Raw genomic sequence first — 23,997 nt, 5'->3', positions numbered from 1 at the left:
GACTCATGTGTGTCATTTCTCTTTATTGAAATACATCAGCGTCAGGTAATATGGTAAAGTCTCCGTATATGCATAGTGGCCAGTTTGTCCATTCTTTGACCTTCCGCTTTAAGTAGCTCTGTGCAAAAATTGTCTTTGTAGTGAAATCCACATAAGTAGACAGTAAGTGAGAAACATAAAACCAATGTGAAACATACAGAATGAGCATTCATGGCATGCAAAACTACAAATTATTACAAAGCATATAAAAAAAAAACGAGATGAAAATGATTTCATATAAATGTAATGTGTGAGAGATGTCTTCAGTGGGAGTCCCTATCCAAAATGGTTGTTATTTATATATGTATGTATGCTTTGCTTAGTGCAGGTGGAATTAAACGGCAAATTCAACTTTCACAAATGATGAAAATAAAAGTGGAAAGAACAAACACAGTGTATTGGGTGACTTTAGTGCAGAAATCAAGATGTGTGGAAGAACTGCTAGATTTTTCCAATGGAATGCAAAAGCATGAAGACTTTTCTGTGCAATTCAAAATGACATGAAATATACAGAATGTGGGGGAAATGTCTGTGCTGGTTATTAGACTTCTCTCATTTCTAAAATGTCTTTTCAATAGACCACTGGCCACAAAAACAGAATAATACAACTCAAATTTCAACTTTATAATTTTGGGCTTATTTGGATTGGATATAAGAGGTTTTGGTCCAATTATTTTTGAAAAGTATACATCAGGAATTGACAGAGACCATTTTTTCAAACTGTTATTATAATCTGGGGTAACTTTTGTAATATAGTTTAATGGTTGAGTTTAATCTTACATTTAATAGCAGCCGTGATGTTTCAGTGCTTTACATGGTAAATGTGTTGTTATCCAACAATTTTTAAACATTTCTCAAAAGTAGTAAGAGCCAAAATGTGTGGGTGAAACAAAGAGTGGTTTTTCCAGAAGCGAACAGTAGTGAAGTATTTTTACTTTCTACTTAAGTACATGTTTCAAGTTTCCTTTCTTCATCATTGTTTTTCTTTGGAAAACTTTTCCTCACTACATTCTAAAACATAGTATCATATTTTTTAAAATTCACTATATTTTATTTAATACCCAATTGCATAAATAACTTCCTTTACTGTACTTTCTTTATTTGAGAAAAGCATTTAATGTACTTAAGTAAATGTAAAACAACAACTTGTATTTATGAAAGGTAGTGTAAAAAGTATGATACTATGCATTGGAACGTAATAAAGAGCTTCTTAAGAAAATCACTGATAAAGTTCGGATACTTGAAAAATTTACTTGAGTAGGAAAAAAGAATACTGTGAAGGTGAATGGGGCTCATGAACGATTTGGTTACAAACTTTCCTCAAAATATCTTCCTTAAATTATGAGAGAAACCATGAATTCAGAAAGAAAATGAAAAGTCTGTTTGTCTGCAAATTCTCAAATTACATGTTGGAATGAGTTCCACCATTTGGACTTCCATGGCAGAAATACGATATTTGTGTGCATTCTTATACAACATTGCTGACATTTGGACAGTTTCGGTCAATGAATATATATATATATTATATCTTAAAAAATAAAAATGAAATTAAGCAAAGCTGAGGCCAGAGAGATGATGCAGCTTTTATGGTTAAAGCACATTTGCAGTAAAACAGCTTGGCCTGTTTCTCACAAAAATTGTAAAGTTGCTGTTATTAAGAGGAAAAGAAAAATAGACAGTATCGTCCCGTAAACCAAAATAACTGTCTAAAAGAACTGACACAACTGAAGTTTTTTTTTAATGGTCTTGGCGCGAGTATATTAAAATAATTTTTAAAAAATTAAAGCAATGAGTTTCTTTTCACATAGTTTATCTCTACAATATTTCCTCATTATATATTATACTATACTTTTAGCCTATATACATTACTGTGATGCGTTTCGACAGGTCATGTTGGTTTTCAGAAGGTTTAGATTATATGAAGACTGGCAATAATGAAAAGATCACTGAAAGCTCCTACAAATCTAGAAGTGGAAGCAACAGATGAGATTGCATGTTAGCACCTCACACACAATTCGGCCGTCTCTCATCTATTTAGCTGATTAACAAACGATTCACGGCACACATCACTTTTTAAAAGCAAATAAAAAATATACATCATTGCATTATTTTCCAAGTAAATTATTCCAGGACATTGATAAACGAAACAATGTCTATGTGGTCCATAGCTGAAGAGCGAATCAAAGAATTTGATAGTATTTTCACCTTGAAATTGCTGAATGATAAATAAATAAACGTTCACCCCTAACCCAGTCTATGTACAAACACCTGTCACAGTAAAATCCATCATTTCCATTAGCAGTAGAGTCTTCCAATGAGACGCCTGGAGACAATTGCATCCAGTTTTTCTCATCCGGTCAGCACTGCGGGGTCGTGTCAATTTCTGTATCCTGGATGTTCAATCATACACATATTCACACACACGACAAAGACTCCATCATGCTTCCCGTGTTCATGGTGGTGTGGTTTCTCCATGTATATACTGTATGTTCATCAGTGGTGATCCATTATGCAAATTAATAAATGGGAGGGGCCTGTTGTGCAATAGTATGGAAGGGAAGGAGCACTGTGACAGGCCGTGACCCGGAGAGCATGTTCGTGATTGGTTCATCGGCGAGTCCATCATGTGTCCCACCCTGTGCGATCTGTGCTCTCCAGCGAAAGGGACTTGGTCTTGTGCGGAGAGGAGGGGCTTGGTGGGCTGCTGAAGGTGGAGCTGTTGGATGCGGTGGAGTGTCTTGGCGAATCGGAGTCCTGAAAAATAAATATGAAAGTACTGTTATAGTAGAAAATTTAAATAGTTTGACAACAGAGACTACAAAACTCTCAATTAACACTTTACAGTAAGGTTCAATTTGTTCACTTGTTCATTTTAATATTTACTAAAGCATATTTAAAATCAAACAGATCTGCATATGAATTAACTCACATCAACCAAAACGAACTAAATGCTTTTAAAATATGTTGCTCATTGTTAGTTAAAGTCCGTGTAAAGTTTGATATTAAACGTGAAACTTTTAAATACTGTTACAACCCGAATGGATGCTCGCGATTGTGTTAGGGGTGGGGCAATGCTCAATGGCTCCGGTGCATCATCAAGCCACCATTTTAGCCCCGCCCAAATAAAAAAACTAAAAAACTGTTTAACGGTGTAACTTCAAAATTAAGTACTACACAGTTCACAGTCTTTAAAAAGGGTTTCAGCAACGCATTTTTAACATTAAGAATGCGTTTAGATACAATTCTCTGAAATGACTTTACACAGACTTTAATGTTAGCAAATGTATTCTTTAATGAGACCTTACTGTAAAGTGTTACCACTGTAAGAGTACTATGACTATCCCTGTAGGTTTGAAAAAACACGACAGACAAAGAAGATGGACATTTAACTACACATGCAACGTAGGGGTGTCACAATATACTGCTTTTGACAATAACAATAGTATTTAAAACTACGATTACTGAAACGTGGTAATACAACACATGCTGATATCGTAAATAATTCAACAGCTATTTAAAATTTCACCAACAATGGTTACAAACTCTATTTCTATCTCCAAATTCTTGTCTAAATATAACTCATTGGCCAAAGAGCAAATAAAACTTAATAAACAACACTAAAGATGAATTTGTGCTGCGCAAAGGTCTTCGTTCACACCACGGTAGAGGCGTCAATCGTGAGTGATTTCAATGTTAAGTCAATGTAAAGACGGGTTTACGCGCATCTGGAGGTCTTGCGGCCCGAATAAGGCATTTAGCACGGCACGGTAGATACCAATCCGCCTCATTCACACGTCTAGTTCACGCGAATGATCGAATTGAACGTTGCTGCGGGAAACACGGCGAGTTGAAAAATCTGAACTCTGATGGAAATTCGCGCCGCGTTAACCAATCAGGAGCTTGCTCTAGTAGTGACGTTTTGACAGGAAGTGAGCGGAGTCGCAGAAGCCCCTCCCATGACGCAAATTTCCACGTGAATGTCTCAAATGACTACAAATTTAAGCGCGAATGAAGCATGAAATGTTCAAGCATCCAACTACGTACGAATAGCGGATTTTTGCCACATCTACCGCATTTGGTGTGAATCCAGCATTAGGCCACCACCACCAGCTTTGTTGTTTTAGCTAAGTTTTAATGTCCATCCATTTTTTTATTAAACGAATACATCACCGTTTTTCAATATTTTCCTATGTTCTTACCTCAACTTAGACCAACCAATACATACCTATCTGTCTTCAGTGCATGCATTCAGTCCCTGCACAGCGCGTCGTGAATGTGTCAGCATCTAGCCTAGCCCCATTCATTTCCCAGGATCCAAACAGGGATAAATCCAGAAGCCACCAAACACTTCCATGTTTTCTCTATTTAAAGACTGTTACATGAGTTACACGAGTATGTATGGTGGAACAAAACGTGGCGTTTTTTAAGCGGATAAAAACTGAGAACTATATTGGATGGTGGAAGAGCACTTGGTTTGCAGCACTTCCACCTCGGCGTGCAGTAACATCATCACTCCTGACTACTCCCCCTCTCGCTAAAACTTTCGTCAGTATTACTGCGCCTGGGAATTAGGGAAAACATGGAAGTCTTTGGTGGCTTCTAAATTCATCCCTGTTTGGATCCTAAGGAATGAATGGGGCTAGGCTAAATGCTAACACATTCACGACGCGCCGTACAAAGATTAACTGCACGCACTGAAAAATTACAGGCATGTATCAATCCGTCCAAGTTGAGGCAAGAGCATAGTAAAACATTGAAAAACGGTGGTGTTTTCGCTTAAGATTAAAAATTAAAAACAAAACAATTTTCAAAACTACATGTCTTCTTCAGGCATCAGTTAGTATTTAGTGTGACCTCTCTTGGCACGAAACACATCTTGAGCTTTTTTAAGGAGACTGAAGTCCTGAAGTCATTCGATTAGAATTAGAAATTAGGATTTAATTTTACTGTTTTTTTTACTGTTTTTAATACTACATAGAAATTTCCTGTATTATCTGGTTGTATTCTAATAAAGAGACTGAGAAATAATTATATATGATCACTATAACATTGCAAAAACAACAAATCTAATGGTGGCATGGTGGCCAAAGACTTTTGCACAGTACTGTGTATCACAATAATAGTATTATGGCAAGTTCTTTTGGCCACAATAACGACATAGTAGAAGGCTGATATTGCGACATCCCTAATTGCAAAAAGTCAAAATATTGCGGGGCTCAAATAAAATGCAATTAAATGGAATCTGACATTTAGCAAATTTGTGACCGAGAATAACTTTGTATACATGGCACATCGTACATTTCAGACCTGTGTAAGGTTTAGAATTTACAACAAAGCAGTTCAGTACCTTGATGTAGCCTACTCTTTATTTTGGTTATAGTTGGTTTTATAATCTTATAGCTCAAGGGTTTACATTATATACCCCTCTTCCTAACTGGTCTTTGCCATGTGTACAAAGCATAAAAAGTGAATGAAGTGCTTCCTTAAACCAGCAATGTTTTTGAGGAAATGTTTTAATAAAGGAACAAATACTCATCCTCAAAAACATACCCATGGCCATTGGTTCAAAGCTTGCAAAATCAATGAACTTCAACTTTACACATTAAATCCAACCCTAAGGCCTGAAACATACTCTACTTAACAATGTGAGCTCGATTTCAATGTGTCATTCATAAGCATGGCTCCACCTGCTCTTGGTAAATGTTGGTTTGGCAACCACTGACTGCAGAATTTGCGCAAATATGTTTGGAGTTCATGGTGGTAGAGACGGCACCCAAATGCATTTGTACGAAGTTATGCACGGGACCGTATACACTGCAAAAAATGATTTTCAAGAAAAAATTGCTTAGTATTTTTGTCTTGTTTTCAGTAAAAATATCTGAAAATTCTTAAATTAAGATGCTTTTTCTTAATGAGCAAAACGACCAGAGAAAATAAGTGTATTTTTAGACCAAAAATATCAAACTTAAGTGACTTTGTGCATAAAACAAGCTAAAAAATTTGCCAATGGGGTAAGCTAATTTTTCTTGAATTTAGTGTTTAAGAAAAAATGTTTTGCTTGTTTTATGCACAAAATCACTTAAATTTGATATTTTTGGTCTAAAAACTAGACGTATTTTCTTGGGTCGTTTTGCTCATCAAGAAAAAGCATCCCAATCCAAGAATCCCTAGATATCTTTTACTGAAAACAAGACAAAAATACCAAGATTTTTTTTCTTGAAAATAATTTTTTGCAGTGTAGAATGCATTTAAAGAATACAATTTATCATTTGTGTGTTCCCAGGGTATCAAACCCATCACAATGGTGTTCTCTGAGCTGAGCTACAGTAACTCACAATTAAAAAAACCAAATTCATGCATTCATTCGGCAGCTCTAATAATAATAATAATAATAATAATAATAATAACACACTGCAAAAAATGATTTTCAAGAAAAATTTATTAGTTTTTTTATCTTGTTAAAAATTCTTAAATTAAAATGTATTTTCTTGATGACCAAAACGACCCAAGAAAATAAGTCTAAAAACTAGACTAAAAATATCAAATTTAAGTGATTTTGTGCATAAAACAAGCAAAAAAATCTGCCAATGGGGTAAGCTAATTTTTCTTGATTTTTTTCTTGAATTTGGTGTTTAAGAAAAATGTTCAAGATTTTTTTCTTACCCAATTGGCAGATTTTTTGCTTGTTTTATGCACAAAATCACTTAAATTTGATATTTTTGGTCTAAAAACTAGACTTATTTTCTTGACTCGTTTTGCTAATCAAGAAAGAACATCTTAATTTAAGACTTTTTAGATATATTTACTGAAAACAAGACAAAAATACTAAGAATTTTTTTTCTTGAAAATCATTTTTTTGCAGTGTAATAATAATAATAATAATAATAATAATAATAATAATAATAATAATAATAATAATAATAACACAGCACCTGCCATAATAATTTTATGAATAATATCTAGTTTTAGCAGCATGAAGCTATATACCACTAAAATACCACAGTAATGCAAAAATGTATGCATCATTTGTTGTAACTGCTACACTACGTATGTTCCCAGTCTAACTCTCCCTCCCTCCCATAAAGACCCTGATTTTCAGCAATGGACAAAAGGGAGCAGGAGCAATATGGAGGCGCAACATGCGGATGAAAGCTTGATTCACATTCGAAGCTCTCCGCTTCACTAGAATCACCATTAGGCAAAGGTCTATAAGGCTGTGCGCTTTATGATGGGCATAAAATGGCAGTGGATATTTAAGGAGCTTTCCGCAGGGGTGCGGTTGACAGCAGCCGTGTGTTGTGTGTGTGTTTCACTGCAAACGTGTGAATTTTACCTTCATCTTACTAAGCAGTGTCCTTAAAGCCCTTTTCAGATCGGGGGTCTTCTCCGAGGGCGATACGGCCTGCCACTGAGAAGGAAAGGGCAGACTCAGTGCCAAAATGGCTTCCACACTTGCTGAAGGAGAATGGGGCGAGCAGAGGTCGGCCGGGGGTGCAAAGCACAGCGATATGGGGGATGACAGGTGATATAAGGGCACGGTGGATTGCAATGGGACCCAGCTTGAGGGTAAACCAGTACTTTATGTTGTGGAATGGGGTGGCAGGCATAGAGTGGGGTAGGGATTGACAAAGCAAGGTGGGGGCGAAGCACTAAAGCGCATTTTTGGGGCTGATGGCATTATAAGTGGTCCACCTTTATGCCCGTTGCAGGCCTGATGGGAATGGGGTGGGATAGGGCAGGTTGTAGTATTTTTAAATAAGGTATTATTAATGGCAAGACATTTTTTTAATTATAGAAAGGCTCAAAATTAAGATATGAGTACATCTAACCAGAGGCAATCACCATGGAAACTGAATACTGTCCTGAATACTGCTAATCCGGCACTGATGTCGACAGCCGCAGGAATGGATGAGGTGATGAAGATACCACCGATCTGATTCCTCCTACTGTATATCATGCATGACTCACCTCTCTGTCAAACTGAGAGAGTGGCGCTTCACAGACATCCATGCCACCGCCTGATGACAGCGAGCTCTCAGATGGTGATGTCATGGTCTGTCGCTTCGAGCTGTAGCTGCTGCCCGACACATCCCTCCGTAGAGCGCTGCCATTCTGAGAGGAAGATCCTGAAGAGTAGGAAAGATGTTTGTGGCATATATGCATTCTGTAGCTACTGTATGTCTTCGGCTAGCAACACCAAGGTCATGGGTTTGAATTTCATGAAGTGCATGTACTGGCATTCTTGCAGAATAATGACATCAGCTTATTTTACAATAAGTAGCACTTACTCATTCCTAGGCCACTGCTTGCACTCATAGATCTCCCAGGCTCGGCTCGGTTCTTTGTGATGGAGGGAATGCTGACGGAACCGCTGAACCCGGCCCGGTTGTCCTGGGCACGTACATTCTAAACGTCACGTGTTATAATAGCACCATACACACACAAACACACAGAGGAGGGACACACAAACATGCAATGAGTGGCATGGTTGATGAAAACAGATAAGAGATGAAATACTGCTGCTACACATACAGTATGTGGACATTTATGACACAATTTATACAAGTAATTGCATATTATGTGTTTTTCGGGACACCTACTGGCAAACAAGGGTACTGCAATATTTTGAGATTAGTGAGAGTGCGGCTATATGATTTTTAAATATGGTTTCACGAGTTTGCATTAACATGTAATCCATAGGGAATAAGATAAAGCATATTTGGCGTGCTGTCCGAGAGGCGGGAAATTTTAACCCGAACCCAGAGTATCCCCCACTTTAACTAGGATAGATGTACTAGCTGAGAGTGAGGTGATGTGGAGAAGGGATGTTGCAAAAACTGTCATGTGACAGAGGTGAGAGATGGCTATATAGAGACTCCTCCTGAACTTGTTAAATAAACTTCATTTAAATAAGTAACTTAAGGCTAAAATAGTTTTAATTCAATCTACACTGCAAAAAATGATTTTCAAGAAAAGGATGTCTTGGTGTTTTTGTCTTGTTTTCAGTAAAAATATCTAAACATTCTTAAATTAAGATGCTTTTTCTTGATGAGCGAAACGACCCAAGAAAATAAGTCTGGTTTTTGGACCAAAAATATCAAATTTAAGTGACTTTGTGCATAAAACAAGCAAAAAATCTGCCAATGGGGTAAGCAAATTCTTAAACCTTAAACAAATCTTGAACATTTTTCTTAAACACTAAATTCAAGAAAATTTTGCTTACCCCATTGGCAGATTTTTTAGTTTGTTTTTTAGACTTATTTTCTTGGGTCGTTTTGCTCTTCAAGAAAAAGCATCTTAATTTAACAATTTTTAAATATTTTTACTGAAAACAAGACAAAAATACTAACATTTTTTTCTTGAAAATCATTTTTTTGTAGTGTACCCATTAAGATATTATGATTAGACAAATAAAACATGAATTCACATATTTCTATTTCATTAATATCCCAGACAAATTCATAATTGGCTTTCGTCTGGGGGGGCAGTGCACCCCCTTGTCCCCCCAACTTCGCCTATGATTGCATCAGAGGATATAATTTACTTAATTAAAGCCATTTATACATAAAATATACATAACCATTGACAAAATCTTAGTCACAGGCTATTCTATTATTTCTTAAGTGGATTTTGAACCAAAAGTTTGCTGTAAAGTGACTCAATTAAACAGAAAAGCACACACAGCAAGATGGGTTTGTACGAGCGTGATGTACAGATGACTGATCAGCAGATTTTATTCATCAGACTGTGAGGTGCAGGCTGTCTCACCATAGGAAGATCTCTAAGGATTTGCATCCCATCTCCTGGACCCATATGAGCCACGTGGTTAAAATTCGTAGGGTTTGAGATCAGCTTGTTTCTCTTCTCTGGATCTCTCAACATCTCCCTGTAAGCACAACATTTTTTATATTAAATTCTCTTTGGGACAGATTCCTGGATTAATCCATGACTAGTCTTAGGACATTTAAGTAATTTTTACAAACAAACCTTACAAAAAACAGGTGTGCATCTTGAGACAAAACAACAGTACCGATACATGTTAAGATATGTCAATGCAAAGTGTTTTTAAAATAAGCCAGCTCAAATATACATTTTAGTCTGGAATTACGAAAAGCCCTGTCTGGGAATTTCCAATCATTCCCATTGTACTTTGATGTCATATGCTGATCGCCCTGCGTAGCAGGCACACATATAGAAGACACCTATTGCTGAACGCACCTATAGACTTAATCTTGTTCACCCAATCCCTCAAACCTTATCAGTTGTGAAATGAAATAACAGACAGTGTTTATCTTGCTGCATCTGTGTACGTCAGTCACCTTCTCTGCTGCAGTCTCTCCTCCTCAGGAATACGAAATGAGAAGCGTCTCTTGCTGCTCATGCTGCGAACCATCTGCTTCTTACTGTTGTCACAGACCTCAGGCACCACCAGCTCATCCCCCTCTATACACACACAAAAAGATGGACATACACACCTCAGATTTATTCGCAATTATACAAGCCCTCATTACTGACAATTCATTGTAAAGTTTCCGCTGTTACCTGCAGTTTTGTTTCTAAAGTAGATGAGTCTGACCGTCTCTAATCCCAACAGATTCAAAGAGCCATCCATATTCAGCGGCCGCACCTGCGTAAAGACAGCAGAGGTTTTGAATCTGTTTATTAATTCATTATGCTTGTGTTTTCACAGTTTATAGCATACAAAATCAAATATGTATATGTATTGAGATCCCTCCTGAAATAGCAGTTGAAAAACAAACCTTTTTGAGAGGAATGGTCTGAATCCACTCCATACTGTTCACGTCAAACACATCTACAGCATACTCGCTGTAAACCGACAGGTAGGGGGCGTTGTAGCCTGTTAGATTTAAAACAGGCACAAGGTCATTTAAACTAAATAATTTCAGTGCCAGATCCTGAACTTTACACTGCAAAAAAAAGGACTTTCTTACTTAAGATTTTTGTCTGGTTTTCAGTATAAATTTCTAAAAATTCTTAAATCAAGATGTATTTTCTTGATGAGCAAAATATCCTAAGAAAATTTGTGTTTTAAACAAACAAAAATATCTGCCAATGGGGTGGGGAATTTTTTCTTGAATTAAGCATTTAAGAAAAACATGATCTTATTTTTAGATTTTTTTTTCTTAGCCCATTGGCAGATATTTTTACTTGTTCTAAGCATAAATTCACTTAAATTTGATACTTTTTGTCTAAAAACTAGACTTATTTTCTTAGGTCATTTGTTCATTAAGAAAATATATCTTGATTTAAGAATGTTTAGATATATCTACTGAAAACAAAACAAAAATACTAAGAAAGTCATTTTTTGCAGGGTAGTGTGTGCACTAAAAGCAGCTGTTCCCTTAAATAATGCACTATTAAGGGTATCGGGGCTACTGTGGACACAGCCTTTATCAATCTTGTAAGCACCGATTTGATGTTATCTATAAACTGCTTCTTCATATAAACAATCTCATTGGACGCACGTGTAGTGACGCGATGCGCGTCTCGTCCAAACTTAACATCCGGTTTAATTTTTTTTAATGGTCTTAACTAGTTGCTAAACTGAACTCTTGAACAAATACCTCGTCGAAAATAACAAATGTTTTGGTTTCCGAGGTAATTTACGTGTTTTTTATTTTAGTATTTTTGTCTTGTTTCAGTACAAATATCTAAAAATTCTTAAAATTAAGATCCTTTTTATTGATGAGCAAAACAACCCAAGGAATTAAGTCTAGTTTTTAGACCAAAGACATAAAATGTAAGTGATTTTGTGCATAAAACAAGCAAAGAATCTGCCAATGGGGTAAGGGAAATTATTCTTGAATTTTTCTTGAATTGTTTAAGAAAAAAGTTCAAGGTTTTTAATTACCCCATCCTTGTCGTGAATGTTGTAAATCCCTCATTTTTAAAGAGTTGAACCAACTTCATGTTGCCATGACACGCGCCGACGCGCGTCCTCACTACGGCAAGTGTGTCATTGTTTATGCATCTCATTTATCCTTAAGTGATAACTGCTTCAATCTAGTTTGCAACATTTCTCGTGGTGAATGTTTATATGCATGTTATCTCTCATTTTAAGGATCTGAACCATAACTTTTGTTACGACGCGCCCACTACGACATTGTTTCGGCTTCTTGTTCACACAGAGGGTTTTCCGTGTATCTGACTAGGTCCTCTTTCCGGCAACGATCCCAGAAGATATATGGGATGTGTTTGTGTTCACAAAGATGCTTGTCTGGCAATTTTATGGGTATTTTCTGGGACCAAAGGTCTGTGTGAATGGGGTTAATGTAAGAAAGTAATTTTTGCAGTGAGGGCGGGACGTATTTGGATGTATTTGGACGGGCACAATAAAAGGTGTTAATGGCACGGTATTCTTCACAACACTGTCAAATAAGTCAAGACTGTAAATACAGTACATTACAAAACCAACTTATTAAGAAAAAAGTTTAAGATTTTTTTCTTACCCCATTGGAAGATTTTTTTGCTTGTTTTAAGCACAAATTCACTTAAAATGTATGGGTTTTATGTCTAAAACTAGACTTATTTTCGTGGGTCATTTTGCTCATCAAGAAAATGCATCTTTATTTAAGAATTTTTAGATATTTGTACTGAAAACATTTTTGTCAGTATTTTGTCTTGTTTTCGGTACAAATATCTAAAAATTCTTAAATCAAGATGCGTTTTCTTGATAAGCAAAATGACCCAAGAAATAATTCTAGTTGAAATTAATTAATTAATAATAATCCCTGAAAATATACAATTTAAGTGAATTGTGCTTTAAACAAGCAAACATGTAATTGTGTTTAAGAAAAAAGTAAACAAGATTTTTCTTCTTACCCACTTAAATGTTGTTATTGTTTTTTTTGTCTAAAAACTAGACTTATTTTCTTAGGTCATTTTGCTTTTCAAATAAATGCATCTTAATTAAAAAAAAAAGATATTTGTACTGAAAACCAGACAAAAATACCATTTTTAAAATACCATACAAAAAGTCATTTTTGCAGTATCAATCAAAAACCCACAGCTTGTTTTGATCCACTAAAGAGCGTGACGTTCAGATTTATTTGGAAGGGCACAAAAAAAGGTGTTAATTGCACAGTATACTTCACAACAGTGTCAAATAAGTCAAGTCTGTAAATAAAATACATTACAAAACCAAATAAGTGTTTAAGAAAAAAAAATCTTAGCCCATTCAGATTTTTAAAGCATAAATTTACTTAAATGTAATGTTTTTTTTGTCTAAAACTAGACCTATTTTCTAAGGTCATTTTGCTTATCAAAAAAAATGGATCTTAATTTAAGAATTTTGTATATTTGTACTGAAAAAAAGACAAAAATACAAATTTAGAAAGTCATTTTTGCAGTATAAAGCAAAAAAAAAAAAAAACAGGTTTTGATCCACTAAGGGGGGAGGGAGAGGGGGCGTTCACATTTATTTAACCCTAACCCTAAGGTGTCAATGGCACAGAATCTTCACAACAGTGTCAAATAAGTTAAGACTGTAAACACAATGCATTACAAAACCTGTGTGTTCTTACATGAAGAAGTGGTTTATAGTTAGCATCAAATCTGTGCTTACCAGATTGATAAAGGCTGTGTCAGTAGCCCCAATACCCTTATTAGAGTATTATTTGAGGAAACAACTGTTTTTAGTGGTGTCTTAAATCATACTGAGTGCACTCATATAATACCATAATGCACTGCAATAATAAGGGCACAACCAATGTACACTCAATGGCTAGCTGCTACTCATCTACTGTGAAGGTCGAACCTAATTAATTCCCATGTCTTGGCAGCACCCGCATCCCTTCTTGCACACTAAGTGTTTAGATTTGTTCACTTGTTTGCATTCAAGATGACTATATTAGTAAATTAATGTAATGAAAGGCGAACGATGATTTTGGATATGGACAGCTTTTCTAGCTTTTGTCCAATATGGAACAGACTGTGGCAGGATTCTAGGCTTGACATTTAAGACTATGACTTTGTGTAAAGTGAAGTAAGAAACCATCTCAACTCACAGCAGGCGGTGGGTATCGCGGGCCACATCAGCTCTTGCTGCCGGGAGCGTCTGCCGTGTGTGTCCACATAAACTGCGATTTTACTGAAGCAGAGCAGCATTTCTTTTCCAGAGATTTCTACCGCACAAAGAGCATCCAGGTTGTCTGCCCTTATAAAGGCCAGTGTGGGGTCATCTGGGTGGAGTAAACTGATCGGAGGAGATTCTCCATACAAGCTATAACGCATGAAGCCTGCTTGATAGCCAACACACAAGTACTGGTTAAACAGCGCCATCCACTGGACAAGACCTGGAGCCTGAAATAAAGAAAATGATAAGTATGAAACTACTAACTGATGTATATACAAACATACGTGGTGTTATTGGTGACTGAGGAGGTCTTGCTAAATGTTAATAGCTGTAAATGATAAAATAATAAAGTCAAGAAGTGCTGTACTTGTATGTCCACCAGATGGCAGTGGCGAGACTTGCTCTTGTTTATCTCAAAGCAGGAGATCTGACGTTTAATGGCAAGGCAGAAGCAGGTCATGTTGCGAACCACACCGGACACCAGCGCCTGGCAGTTTTTCGTGTCCGCCACCTTGTTCTTGTCTACTTCCCGCCCATCGAGACCCGCCATGGGCACCAGACACACTTGCCGGTTCCTACCGGAGATCACGGCCAGCACCTGCTCTGTAGGCATCAGTTCTATATGCTGAACTTTCTTAACATCCCCTACACGGAGGATTTCTGTCAGAAGTAGATGCAGAGTCTCATATTAATTAATTTATGCATTTGGCATTTAAAGTATACATTTTATCAGTACATGCTTTCCTTTAGAATCAAACCCATGACTTTGGTGTTGGTAGTGCCATGCTCTACTGAAATTCGACAACCTTTAATAACCAGTAATGATTCCTAACTACATCACACAACATAGCATGTTGGGCAATAAAGACAGATTTATTTATAAAGAAAGATTTACCATCTTTGGTGACATGGATGACAAAAAGGCCCTCCTCGTTGCCCAAAGCAACCCTCTCATGATCTGAAGACAGAAAAAAATTGGTAAATCACTCAGCAACACTGCAAAAAATTGCTCTCTTACTTGGTATTTTGTCTTATTTTCAGTAGAAATATCTAAAAATTCTTAAATTAAGATGTATTTTCTTGATGAGCAATTACCTAAGAAAATAAGTCTAGTTTTTAAACAAAAATATACAATTTAAGTGAATTTGTGCTTAGAACAAGCAAAAATATCTGCAAATGGGGTGAGAAAAAAATCTTGATATAAGTTTTATTTTTTTATTAAACACTAAATTCAAGAAAAAAAGCAATATTTTTTGCTTACCCTATAGCCAGATTTTTTTTGCTTGTTTTATGCACAAAATCACTTAAATTTGATATTTTTGGCCTAAAAACTAGACTTATTTTCTTGGGTCGTTTTGCTCATAAAGAAAAGGCATCTTAAAGAATTTTTTAATATTTTTACTGAAAACAAGACAAAAATACTAAGAATTTTTTTTCTTGAAAATAATTTTTTGCAGTGTTAAACACTAAATTTTCTCACCCCATTGGCAGATAATTTTGCTTATTTTAAGCACAAATTCACTTAAATTGTATAGTTTTGGTCTAAAAACTAGACTTATTTTCTTAGGTCATATTGCTAATCAAGAAAATACATTATTATTTAAGAATTTTAAGATAATTCTACTGAAAACAAGACCAAAATACTAAGTAAGAAAGTCATTTTTTTTGCAGTGAAAGGCGTTTTGCTTGTTCAAACACTGCAAAAAATGATTTCAAGTAAAAAAAATTGTATTTTTGTCTTGTTTCAAGTTAAGATGATGAGCAAAACGACCCAAGAAAATAAGTCTAGTTTTAGACCAAAAAATATCAAATTTAAGTGATTTTGTGTATAAAACAAGCAAAACAATCTGCCAAGCACATTTTTTCTTAAATATTTCTTGAATTTAGTGTTTAAGAAAAATTTTCACATTTTTTTGCTTAGCCCATTGGCAGATTTTTTTTGCTTGTTTTATGCACAAACTTACTTTAAATTGATATTGTTGGTCTAAAAACTAGACTTATTTTCTTGGGTCATTTTGCTCATCAAGAAAAAGCACCTTAATTTAAGAATTTTTATATATTTTTACTGAAAATATATATATATATATATATATATAAAAAATTAAGTTTACTTAAATTGTATATTTTTTGTCTGAAAACTAGTCTTATGTTTTAGAGAGTGTCATTTTGCTCATCAAAAAAATACATCTTGATTTTAAATTTTTTTATATTTGTTTCCTATAAACAAGACAAAAATACTAAGTAAGAAAGTCATTTTTTGCAACGCATACAGAGCACATGTCAATGGCATGAGTTTTGGGTGTATCTGTACCTATAATAGCAGCAGTTTGAGTGGTTTTGATGAGAGGCAGCGTGCTGTCGTAGGCTTCTTTAGGCACGTAGACGAAACGTTCCTTCAGCTTGTTTTTCCTCAAGATGCGGTGGAGTTCGTTCAGAGCGCACACCCATTTCGTCCTCTCCTGTTCGTTGTCGGCCAGCATCAGGATGCACATCTTTCGACCAGAGGTGGCGGACATCTGAGAGGCCGTTACCTGGGAAACAAAGTGTGAAAATTAAATGACCTTTCCTAAGGAAAGGAAACAATGTGCTTGTATGGTCCTACCCTTAAGATGCAGGGAATGTCTTTCTTGTTAGCGTGGATGACATCAGACTCCAAAACAGAGCTCGCTGAAAACTCCTCATCTCTGTATAGGATACAAAAGAGTTAATAACTATAAAATGGACTGAAATATTGATCAAATCATACAGTGGTTTCCAAACATAAAAGTCTAGAATTAGAATCAAAATCTGGCAACAAAGAGGGCATTTTAGGACTATAATAAAGAGAAATATTTAAGATTCTGCACTATTTTTGCCACTGATAAAAATAAATAAGTTTTTTTATTTCTATGTACAAAAGGTAAATTTCCTTGATTTCAAGTAGATAAAAGGGTAAGATTTTCAAACTATGCTTGGATAACACAGAGTATCAGGTTTTGCACCTGGATGTGTTGTGGAGTTATTATTCAAGCAAAATGCGGTAACATCAAATCCACTATTTTTCGACTAAAATTGTGCAGATAAAATGACACTTTATTAATATTAAATGAAAAATGTGTTTTGTTTTTGCATGAACACCTCCCTTACCTCATGTCGATGACCTGGTTAACTGTAACACCAGGCTGGGCACCTTTGCCTTCTCCAAGCTCATACAGGAAGAGTTTAAAGTCACACACCACTGCCCACACTCTCTGCCAACCCTTCTTCACCCCTGTGGGCTTTGGCACCTGGTAAAGACAGTCAAATCTTCATTACCAAATGTAACACTTTTTCCAGTAAACGCTGTTAGTGCCTTTGTAAAAAATTAGGGTCATTGATCCAGACAAACACACAACAACAAAAATGTTTCAGGGGTCTGTGCATAGTAACAAAATGAGAACAAATATGACATATTTAGTAAATGAAGAGTTTCGTTGCAAAACGAGATAAATCCATTTTTTAACATTTTTGTCAAAACATGTTTATTATTATGTTATCATGTTATTATTTTGTTTTATGGTGCTACTTAGCTGTAATTTTTAAGTTATGAAGGTTTAAATCAAAACAAGCCAACTGCAGTTGAATTGAAATTAATTGGAATGCACAACCAAAAAACGAGATTTCTGAACAATTAAAAAAACGGTGGTTATCTCGTTTTGCAACGAAACTCTTCAAATCTTACCCTGAGATGCCCCTCATAAGCAGTGCCAATGCCCCTCTGCGTGTCGATGCCCAGTTTGCCCCTGGTTTGGTCTGGTGGGACGGGGCATACGGAGGGGGCTTTATCAGCACACGTGACGTGACAGGAGAAGTTGCAGACTAAAGAGAAATTGGCAGTGAGTATTGTGTCAGTAAGGAATGCTGGGATAGGGGCACATTCAATAAATCAATATGCTTCAATTCATTAAGTTTGAGCACGAAACAAAGACATACCATTGTTAGCCACACTCTCAGAAATAAAGGTACAAAAGTTGTCACTGGGACAGTACCCTTTCAAAAAGGTACACCTTTGTACCCAAAGAGTGCATATCAGTACAAAGATACATACTTATGGTACATATTAAGACCTTTTTTAAAGGGTACTGCCCCAGTGACAGCTTTGTACCTTTATTTTTGACAGTGTAGGTAAAGAAATTAATGTTTTATTTTATAGTATAGCATGTATATTAAGCTATTATCATACATGACAATATAAAGAAATTTGATGCATTCTGATGTGTGGGCGGTCCTCTAACAGTGAAGGACCGCCCACCTGCTTGTCAATCAACCACTGCACTAAAAGAATGGTTTTTAACTGGGCTTTCCCGACATGCAATCATGACACACTAACATGGTGAGTAATGTATACAGTCATGATATCAGAGACCCTCCCATCAAAACCACATCTGAGGCGCAGGTACAGTAACTACTAGGTAACCTGGTATCCAGTTATAAACAGGGTATTTCCCCTCACCTTCACAGGTGCAACCCTGTCGGATAAGCCCCACCATCAGAGATGTGCACTGGTTACATTTAGTGGGAACAGTGAAGGACTTCACAATGAACTGATGCGCCTTGGGCTGTGAAGCAAACGTTATAATTAAAATTCATTTTTTTTAAAAAACTTGTAGATGTCGTTATGGTAACAGTATACTAGTATGGGGTATAGGGACAGATGCTGGACAATACAGGTGTGTGGTATGACCGTAATCTTATATTCACAATATAAGTATTTTTTATATCGATAGTATTTCATGCTTTTTTGTTTTGTCCTGCAAACTAACAAATAATAGGGTTAATTAAATAAACATAATTATAGAAAATTATATAATCCAATTATATCCAGTAAATTGAGTGACTTTTTATTAGTAATTAAACAAATAACAGAAAACAAATAAACACCATTACTCATAAAAATATTTTTAGCACTGATATCAGTGCATTAAAGCCACTGTGGACATGCAATATACATGCATGTGTGAACACACTTAAATGTAAAATTCATAATCAGTAATTCAGTACTGTGCAAAGTCTTAGCCCACCATCACCAGCTTTGTTGTTTTAGCAAAGTTTAATGTCCATGTTTATTTTTCACTCTTAAGATACAAACAGAAAATACAGGAAATATGTACACAAAATTAAAAACAAATAAATTTTCTAAACAATGTCTTCTTCAGGAATCAGTCAGTATTTAGTGTGACCTCTCTTGGCACGAAACACATCTTGAGTTTTTTTTAGGAGAATGAAGTTCTGAAGTCATTCTATTACAATTAGAAATTAGGATTTAAATTCATTAAAGGAATATTCCATTTTCTTAAAAGAAAAATCCAGATAATTTACTCACCACCATGTCATCCAAAATGTTAATGTCTTTCTTTGTTCAGTCGAGAAGAAATTATGTTTTTGAGGAAAACATTGCAGGATTTTTCTCATTTTAATGGACTTTAATAGAACCCAACATTTAATACTTAACTCAACACTTAACAGTTTTTTTCAACGGAGTTTCAAAGGTCTATAAATGATCCCAAACGAGGCATTAGGGTCTTTTTTGACAAGAAAAATAAAAAATATGCTCTTTTAAACCACAACTTTTCGTCTAGGTCCGGTCCAGCGCGACCTAACGTAAATGCGTAGTGACGTAGGGAGGTCACGTGTTATATATATAAAACACACATTTGTGGACCATTGTAAACAATAAACTGCCACAAATACATTAATTAATATCATTCTACAACAAACAACGTAGGAACGCTCCTCTTTCTCCACACTTGTAAACACTGGGGCGAAGTTTCGCGTTCGTCCTCTGTGACCTCTTGACGTATTGTGTGGGGTCACGCTATCGCATCACGACCGGATTTAGACGAGAAGTTGTGGTTTAAAAGTGGATATTTTTTATTTTTCTTGTCAAAAATGACAATCGTTTCGCTATACAAGACCCTTACGCCTCGTTTGGGATTGTTTATAGTCCTTTGAAACTCCGTTGAAAAAAACTGCCAAGTGTTGATTCAAGCATCAAATGCCGGGCTCCATTAAAGTCCACCAAAATGAGAAAAATCCTGCAATGCTTTCCCCAAAAAAACATAATTTCTTCTCGACTAAACAAAGAAAGACATCAACATCCCGGATGACATGGTGGCGAGCAAACCATCTGGATTTTTCCCCCAAGAAAATGGAATATTCCTTTAAGGTTCAAGAGATCCTGCAGTTATCTGCTATTGCTCAAGTGAAAGGGGAGTTTACCCTAAACACTTGACACTTTAGCTTACACTTTTATACTGTTTTTAATACTACATACACATTGCCTGTATTTTCTGGTTGTATTCTAATAAAGAATTAAAAAACAACAAATCTAATGGTAGCATGGTGGCCTAAGACTTTTGCACAGTACTGTACATACAAATACACATATAGTCACACAGCTCAGCCCTATCAGGCTATAACTAAGATTTTTGATGTGTGACCCAAATCGTTTACCTTAGATGACGAATGTCCCAGGCTTCCATATCCAGATCTGCTTGTTGGAGTGTGAAGTCCACGTGATGTGTGGTCGGTCAGCTAGAATGAGAACAAACCAACATATCAGTGCTATTCTGTGATGGACACAACTTACTATTAGCTGTGTGAATGCAACTATTGAATTCAATAGACACCCAACTGACTGTAGTTTGTAATATGCAAAATAATAAATGTACTATAATAAAGCTGCTTTGAAACAATGTTTTCCACACTGGAAAAAGCCTGATCATAATAAAACAGAATTGAATTCAAATCGAGTCATGTAGTCATTGTAAGAGTTGAGGTCACATGATACCTCAATAGGCTCCATGTCGCTGGCGGTGGACGGGGAGCGAGAGCGTGATATGCGACGAGATCGTGAATCTTCATCTCGTGATGGAGTGTTGGACGGAGTGAAATCTGCAGAATCAAGCTAAGAAAAAACAAGAATTCACTTAAACAATAGCGTCAACATGACATAAATTGTAATGGCACGACAACATGCAGAGCAAAACACGTACATAACACTTAGCAAGACCATAATGCTTATCAAGACAATTATCTTTATTTTACTGGAATTACATCCCAAGCAGAACAAAGGCGATGGTAAAGCACTCGGGCTCCAAGCCAAGACACTGGAAAAGGAATGGCACACCCACTACAAAGAGACCACCCATTCACTACACATGCAAGAAGCACATAAAGATCCCACAAACGCATGGAGCTACATGGAAAACAATAAGAGGAACCAGAACCACAATATACTGTATGAAAGTCTTTCTTTCAAGTGATCTGTAATTTAAAGGGTTAGTTTAACTGCAAACCTTAAACCTCATGTCGTTCCAACGACTTCTTTTTGACCTCAGCTGTCTTACATATACAGTATCATGCACACTTTTGCATAAGCAAATGTGCCAAGCGATTGGTTACGACACAATATCAGTGATGTCAAAACCGGCACACCGCATCACGCACTGTATTTGAATAAACTACAACAAATTTTGAAATGTATAGTGGTGGAGAGGATTTTCAGTAAATAAAGACTGAACTTTTCATTTTATGCACAAATACTTAGTCGCCATGAGGACAACAAGATTTACTTTTTTTTACATGAACTAACCCTTAATGTTTGTATGTACCTATAAATGCAAATGGTTAAATAATACCCAAATAGGTGACCCGGTCTGTAAAGACCAAGCTTTTTTGTGATTTGCAGTTTTCTAGATAAAATCATTCTTCGTAATGTAAAGAACATTTTGTGAAAATACAACCTTGATATCTTTAATATCGACTGAGTAAAGTCATGTTAAAGGGGCACTCAACTTTTTTTGAAAATATGCTCATTTTTCAGCTCCCCTAGAGTTAAAAATTAGATTTCCACCGTTTTGGAATCCACCCAGCCGATCTCCGGGTCCGGCGCTAGCACTTTTAGCATAGCTTAGCATAATCCATTGAATCTGATTAGACCATTAGCATCGCGCTAAAAAATAACCAAAGAGTTTCAATATTTTACCTATTTAAAACTTGACTCTGCTGTATTTACATTGTGTACACAGACAGACGGAAAATTAAAAGTTGTGATTTTCTAGGCCGATATGACTAAAAACTATACTCTCATTCTGGCGTAATAATCAAGGACTTTGTTGCTGTAACATGGCTGCAGGAGGCGCAATGATATTACCCAGCGCCTGAAAATAGTCCCCTGCTATTGAAAGTAACCAAGGGGATTATTTTCAGGTGCTGCGTAATATCAATACGCCTCCTGCAGCCATGTTACAGCAACAAAGTCCTTGATTATTACGCCAGAATGAGAGTATAGTTTTTAGCCATATCGGCCTAGAAAATCACAACTTTTAATTTTCTGTCAGTCTTAGTACACGATGTAACCACAGAAGAGTCAAGTTTTAAACAGGAAAAATATAAAAAAGTCTTTGGTTACGTTTTAGCGCGATGCTAATGGTCTAATCAGATTCAATAGAGTATGCTAAGCTGTGCTACAAGTGGTACCGCCAGACCCGGAGATCAACTGAATGGATTCCAAAACGGTAAAAATAACATTTTTAACTCTAGCGGAGCTTGAAAATGAGCATATTTTCAAAAAAAAGTGGATTGTCTCTTTAAAGATTAAAATGAATGTGAAACCAATGATTGAAATCCAACTTTGATGCTCCAAATCTCATCATTACATTGAGATTTTAGCCTGGATTTCACAGACAGGGTCACATATAGAGACAAGTAATAATTCCCATTTAAAGAGCAAATATGAAGGCTAATGGTATATAAAAAGCACCAAATTTAATGTTACCACAGCTTTATTAATAGACATTTCACCACACAACAGAAAGGTTTACCTTTAGAGTTCAAATGCAAATCACATTTTAAAGGTTTCATGCAATGCACACATAACCACAATAAAAACTGACACCCATGCATGGTGCAAAACAGGCTGTCACCCACAGGACACAACATGACAGGAGGATTTTACTGTAGCACAGGACAAGTCTTACACGTCTGGTTTTGTGTCCTGGACCAAAAGAAGGTGACCGCTTCAATTGGAAAGAAAAAGAAGATGACATTCAAATTTCATGTATATTGGCAGGAAAAAAACTCTAGGATGTGCACTCTTAAAAAATAAAAGTGCTACACGATGCCACAGAAGAAACCATTTTTGGCTGCAAGGTTAAATAAAGAACATTAAACATAATTTCTGTTCCCAAAAAGTTTCTTTGTAGTGAAAAAAAAAGTTTTTAGACTATATATAGTTTTATCGCAGTTACTCACCTGAACCGAAGTGAACTTCCGGTCTTTATTTATTTATTTATCCATCTGACTAGTGGCTAAACTAATCTCTCTGAAACAAATACCTTCGAAAATAAAATGTTTTGGTTTGTTAAGACAAGGAGAGATGAGGAGCATGGATTACAACTATGCAGAGAGGATTGGCAGCCAGGCAAGAATTCAAGGACCTGTAGCTAAAACATTAATTTTACACAGTAATGTTAGCATTAACGCTTCTCATTTACTTTGAATTGGTGACGTCATGCGTTGCCAAACTGAATTGTGGATACGTCTGCTTCGTGTCACTGCCATTGCTCGCGGCAGAAGTTGAACATTTCTCAACTTTTGAAGTGGCAACGCGTGCATCAGCCAATCAGATCGCCTTATGCAAATAACCTAGGAAGAGCATGTGTAGGGGCCACTGTGATTGGCTGTTGGCCACCTTTCAGACAAGCCTTCCATCAAGCGTTAACGCTTACAACCCGTGTGAATCAGTGTTCAAGGCAGCAGGCACCCACCTTGGCACGACACGCGATGCACACACGATCCCCCAAAGCGCAGAACACACATTTTGAAATGACGACCACACACAT

General features: G+C 36.2%; 1 protein-coding gene across 9 annotated transcripts in view; it reads right to left on the bottom strand.

Moving 5' to 3' along the window:
• Window positions 1–3: 3 nt before the first annotated feature.
• The window catches only part of cdc42bpab (CDC42 binding protein kinase alpha (DMPK-like) b), a 76,521-nt gene continuing 52,527 nt past the window's right edge, over window positions 4–23,997 (bottom strand). For 5 of the 9 annotated variants that reach the window (XM_073856213.1, XM_073856212.1, XM_073856216.1 and 2 more), the window contains 19 exons: window positions 23,134–23,172; window positions 20,943–21,059; window positions 20,606–20,686; window positions 18,606–18,711; window positions 17,835–17,971; window positions 17,261–17,400; window positions 16,737–16,818; window positions 16,446–16,665; window positions 15,030–15,092; window positions 14,502–14,794; window positions 14,067–14,361; window positions 10,800–10,897; window positions 10,582–10,666; window positions 10,359–10,482; window positions 9,808–9,925; window positions 8,328–8,445; window positions 8,008–8,165; window positions 7,373–7,447; window positions 4–2,793 (listed from right to left, as the gene is read on the bottom strand). In XM_073856213.1, coding sequence (XP_073712314.1) covers window positions 2,662–2,793; window positions 7,373–7,447; window positions 8,008–8,165; window positions 8,328–8,445; window positions 9,808–9,925; window positions 10,359–10,482; window positions 10,582–10,666; window positions 10,800–10,897; window positions 14,067–14,361; window positions 14,502–14,794; window positions 15,030–15,092; window positions 16,446–16,665; window positions 16,737–16,818; window positions 17,261–17,400; window positions 17,835–17,971; window positions 18,606–18,711; window positions 20,606–20,686; window positions 20,943–21,059; window positions 23,134–23,172 — 2,481 coding nt within the window. In that variant the 3' untranslated portion in view covers window positions 4–2,661. The remainder of the gene's footprint in view (window positions 2,794–7,372; window positions 7,448–8,007; window positions 8,166–8,327; window positions 8,446–9,807; window positions 9,926–10,358; window positions 10,483–10,581; window positions 10,667–10,799; window positions 10,898–14,066; window positions 14,362–14,501; window positions 14,795–15,029; window positions 15,093–16,445; window positions 16,666–16,736; window positions 16,819–17,260; window positions 17,401–17,834; window positions 17,972–18,605; window positions 18,712–20,605; window positions 20,687–20,942; window positions 21,060–23,133; window positions 23,173–23,997) is intronic. The other 4 variants (XM_073856219.1, XM_073856221.1, XM_073856214.1 and 1 more) reach the window with 3 other exon arrangements.

This window comes from Misgurnus anguillicaudatus, chromosome 18 (genome assembly GCF_027580225.2).
Source record: "Misgurnus anguillicaudatus chromosome 18, ASM2758022v2, whole genome shotgun sequence".
In the NCBI taxonomy this organism is placed as follows: Eukaryota; Metazoa; Chordata; class Actinopteri; order Cypriniformes; family Cobitidae; genus Misgurnus; species Misgurnus anguillicaudatus.
Note: the sequence above shows the minus strand (reverse complement) of the source record. Positions and strands in the feature narration are given on the sequence as shown.